Source organism: Antrostomus carolinensis, unplaced genomic scaffold (genome assembly GCF_000700745.2).
Source record: "Antrostomus carolinensis isolate BGI_N321 unplaced genomic scaffold, ASM70074v2 scaffold39391, whole genome shotgun sequence".
In the NCBI taxonomy this organism is placed as follows: Eukaryota; Metazoa; Chordata; class Aves; order Caprimulgiformes; family Caprimulgidae; genus Antrostomus; species Antrostomus carolinensis.
The window spans coordinates 1-4,504 of NW_010294249.1; the positions used below are offsets into that span (position 1 = coordinate 1).

A 4,504-nucleotide genomic window follows, 5' to 3' on the forward strand; every position below is an offset into this window, starting at 1 on the left:
CCCCCCCTCCTCCCCTGCAGCCCCAAGAGCAGCGGGCAGCAGCCTCACCCGGTGTGCAGGCAGGCAGACAGGCCTTGTGTGAGCTTACATGCTCGAGCGTGCTCGTTTTCCCCAGCTATTGCGCTCAGTGACTGTTTCTTTTCATTTCGTACACCCCCACTGATTACCATGGCACAGCTACTGCAGTTCACTTCAGCACACATAAAACATAATCTCCTTCTTGAAGGCCTTCTCTCAGTTTTAGGGTTTTTGAGGAACAATCTCATTTCCTGGAAGCTTTATGGCATATGTAATTAGCGTCTCACAAAAGCAACTAGGAAGTGGTTTGTAGAAGCAGCCAAACACGATTCTTTCTCCATGTGTTCTTACGTTGCAGAAATTCATGCAAAGGGCTGTAGATTTTTTTCCTGTTTTACTTTGACAGACCTTATCTGAGTTTTGATTCTTTGGCTGTGCTCTGCAGCTTCCCTGTCCTGCGGAGAGCCCACGGCTTCCTGTGATTCTCTCTTTGGTTGCATGAGGCCTCTTCCCATTCCCTCAGACTCAGTCCTACGTGTGGTGTGGTTTCCTTCCCATTCAGAGTTTATACTTTCACGAAATTACGGGGTAGGAAAAGTGACTTTTGTAGGAAAAAGCAAGGCTTAGCACACAGAAAGGCCCAGCCTGAGCAGGATTGCTCTTCTTCAGGAGCTCTGCTAGGGCATGCACTAGAAAAGCAGATCTGGATAAAAGCAAGCACCAGTTTGCAGTGTAAAGCGGTCGTGTTTTGCCCTAATCCTATGGCCTGGGACAGCCAGAATAAAAGGTGGGATATGAAAACTGGAGCATAGGGGAGGAAAGAAGAGGAAAGGGGGGCAGCAGGGCAGGTTAACATTACATACAGCATGCTAATTTGTGGCCAGACCCAACCAAGCTGCTGGTACTAGTTTCACACCTGAGCTGCCATCCAAGGACCTTTGGCTTGATGTCCCACCAGTTGCTTGCTCCTGCGCTTTGGGTCTGTAGCTGGGAAATGTTGCCAAGGATCCTGCAGTTACAGCGTGGTCATTGCATCTTTATGTAGTTCTTGTGCCCCCAGAAAATCTCCTTCTCCTGAGTTACGTTGGATTTGGCAACAGTCAGGAACGTGGACCTTGCGCAGCCAGCGCTTCGGACTCTGACCCTGGCTGGGTCCTACAAGTGTCATCGCAGGATCAGCAGAGGGTTTTGCAAGGGGATTTCAGGAAAAAAATCTTCTCCTACGTAAATGCAGCTGGCGTGCTGGTTACAGGCAAAATCCCACCGGTCACTTTTAAGCGGGAGTTTTGGGAAAATGAACAGAAATTGAATAAATGTTGGCTAAAAAGCAAGGAAGAGAGATCCAAGCACGTGCTTGGTGGGGAGCTGAGTTGGCAGAATGGAAAACTAATTCAGCAGTCTCTGCTTCATTAGTTTATGAATTTGCCCTGTGCTGTGGCTGCACGGAGGACCAGTGCAGCTTTGGGATGCAGAAGCAATAGAATTGAGGCTGTAGAGCAAAACAAAACTGAGCTGTGACCATACATGGTTGGTTTGGGGAACCACGCTACCAAAAATCTCTTGGCAAACTAAGGAACTGAGCCCAAAACGGCAAAAGTGGGGTGGGTGGAGGGACTGCCTCACAAGACAAGGTTTACACATGCCTAGCAGTTTGCTCCAGGTTTGAAAGGAGCAAAAGCAAAGACTGTAATTCTGTGAACGCTCTCGTGGTGTAAATAGGAGCGAGAGAAGGATTTATTTTTCTGAAAGCCGAAATCCATGAAGCCCCCAAGCTCAGAAGCTCATCCAGTGATTTACTGCTTGTTGGTCCACCCTCATTTTTCTCCTTCGACCTGTAACAATTGCCTGTGTTGGCTGTTGGATTACCGAGCGGTTTTCTCTTGCCCCTACAAGCTCTGCGGGGCAGATAGGATATCTGGGCTCATCCCTCGGCCTGCAAGTGTTGTTTGCACTTGCATAAAGAACGTGATGGCCCCGTAGTGCAAGGTCTGTAATGTGCAATCGGCGGGAGGAGATGAATCGTCCTTCTCAGTCCCAGGTTTGGGATAAAGGACTGCAAGCTCGTCAAGTTACTGATGCCTTTGTAAATAACGTCGTCTGGTTTTAATTGTATCACCTGTGCCTCTTCTTTTTAATGGAGATGCAATATATTAATTTCAGAAACTGCAGGCATGAAGAGATCAGTCTGATATTTGGTTTAAAAAAGACAAAAATAGTTCAAAAAGATGGTGCTATCCAGCTGCCAGGGAAATATGTGATGGAAAGCTGCTTAGAGAAGCCCTATTTGGTTTCACAGTGTTGTCACCTGTGCTGTTGGGCCAGGCCTGGATATTTGTCCCCTCTTGGCTGAAAAGGACAGAGGACAGTGTCTGAGCCTTGCGAGCAGGAGGCAACAGTCCGCAGCGGTTTCCCCAATAGGCATGTGCACTCTGCTTAAGAAAAGGGAAACTGAGTTGGTGGAATTCATATTCAGTAATTGAGAGAGAAGTTGCTTTTCACAGCTGCTTCTACACACATCGAATACATCGGTAAGACAGCGCAAGAGAACAAAGCACCCTTCTGACTCAGGTGTTGGGGGCCCTGTCGTGCTGCCAGCAGTCAGTGCTGCAGTTCTCTGTCCCCAAAAGGGGAGTGTCCCCATGTGACTGGCATCCCACGGTGTTATTTTCTGAGCTCTCTAAAGATATAACATTGTCACATAATTTACCCGGCACAGTAGACTCTCAAAGGCAGGAGATAAAGAAGTATAATGTGCTTTATAATATGCTAGAGTGCAAACATGGAAATGCTTTGCTGTTATGGGGAGATGTGGAAGAAAAGGAGAAGGCAAGGATGCACTGCTTTGGTGATCCACTGTTGCTCCCAGACTGTCTGGCTGGGTAGGCCTGGGGTTTTGGAGGTTGCGTGCATTGGGAGAAGCAGGTGATATCTTCAGCAGTAGCCCTCATGAAAAGCTGAGGGTCTTTCTGATGAAGGTTGGGGGCTTTTAGAGCAGTGGCAGAGGTGAAGAGGAGGTTCTTTATAGGAGAGTGAGAAGGGCAAGTTGAGCTTGGTGGTCCCTAAACTCCTGTTTTTTTTCTTCTCGTCTTTTTCTCATTTCAGTTTTGCTTGAATCACTCAACAAGAACGAGCAGTCGGCCAACGGCCAGTCCCAATCCAGGGAGTCCTCAAACCCTCAGTTCAAGAAAATGAGCGGAGACTTCCCGTCGGCCAACGGAGAGGCTGGTGGCGAGGCTCCCAAGGGCTACACTCAGGACCAGGTGGATGCAGTGAAGAGGTGTGTGCAGAGTTCTCCATGGCTTCAGCTCACGGTTTGAGTTTATCACACAATACCAGTCTGTTTTTCACAGTGTTTTAAAGATTTCAGCTTTTAACCATATCAAGTATTTTTTAATTAGCTAGTTCTTAAAAGCATACCTAGGAGGATTTGTAGCTACAGCAGCCCTGGGAGGCAGCTGGGTTGGCTCTACGAGGGATGAGATTTCCCCCAAAAAAGGCACGTACAAGAGCTAGAACTGTAGGCATGTAAGCCTCTTCCTGGATGAGGTCCAAAGAGGCATTTTGTCTGCGTTCATCTCATGATCTTCCCATGAATGTTTGCTTTAGTGTTATTCAGTAATACTGTGAAAAATCCCATGTAGTCCTGAGATCCTGTAGGTGGAAATCATGGCTCATAGCTTGCAGTAGGCAGCCCTCTTGCAGTAAGCTTTGCTCTAGTAGCAAAAGACAGGGGACATCCTTGTCCCTCTCTCCTGATGATGTTCTGCTCATGGTCTCTCTTAGAGCCTGATAAAGTAGAAATCCACCACAAGACTCTTCACTCTGTTAACACGATACACTTCTAAAGCTCCTGCTTGAAAGTCCCAGGACATGTTTATCCAGTCACCTGTTTTCCAAACCCTGTTTCAAGCTGTTCTTTATTCCTTTCTGCCATTTGCAAATACTGGAAGTTGAAAGACTAAACTGCAGGCACAGCTGCTTGGTAAACTTTGTTTAAGGTTATGGGCGTGGTCTGAATTGCTCAAGATGTGCTCTGGCTAATGGACTTATGGGGATGCTTGTTACGTCATCTATTTCTCCAAGAACCCAGCCTGCTGTATTCTGTCTCATCGAAGTCATGTGAGAAGGAGGAACCATCACTGGGCTGCGAGTGTACCCAGGACAAGCCAAGCTGCTCACACAGGCCTGGGCAGCTCCCTCTTTCTTCCTCTAGAGTTCAGCTGGTGTTATTTTTAGGTCTGTGAATAACTGAGTCGGAGGAGAGAGGGGGGAAAAAGCCAATAGCCCAGCTATCCTTTAGATCCCGGCCTGCCGCTTGTAGTCCCTCCCAAACAGCCTCCAAAACATGAGCGTGATGAATCTGAAGTTTATTTGCCAATCACATTCTTCAGCGGTTGATATCGTTGCCTTAGGAGAGGCCCTTCTACCTCTACTGGCTTGGCTTGTTCTGTGGGAGTGTTTGTCTGCTAGTAATGCAGGCACAGCA

General features: G+C 47.7%; 1 protein-coding gene across 1 annotated transcript in view; it reads left to right on the plus strand.

Moving 5' to 3' along the window:
* Positions 1 to 3,125: 3,125 nt before the first annotated feature.
* Positions 3,126 to 4,504, plus strand: part of DNAJB12 (DnaJ heat shock protein family (Hsp40) member B12) — a 14,593-nt gene continuing 13,214 nt past the window's right edge. The window contains exon 1 of the mRNA XM_029087365.1: positions 3,126 to 3,295. Within this exon, the coding sequence (XP_028943198.1) occupies positions 3,207 to 3,295 (89 nt within the window). The 5' untranslated portion in view covers positions 3,126 to 3,206. The remainder of the gene's footprint in view (positions 3,296 to 4,504) is intronic.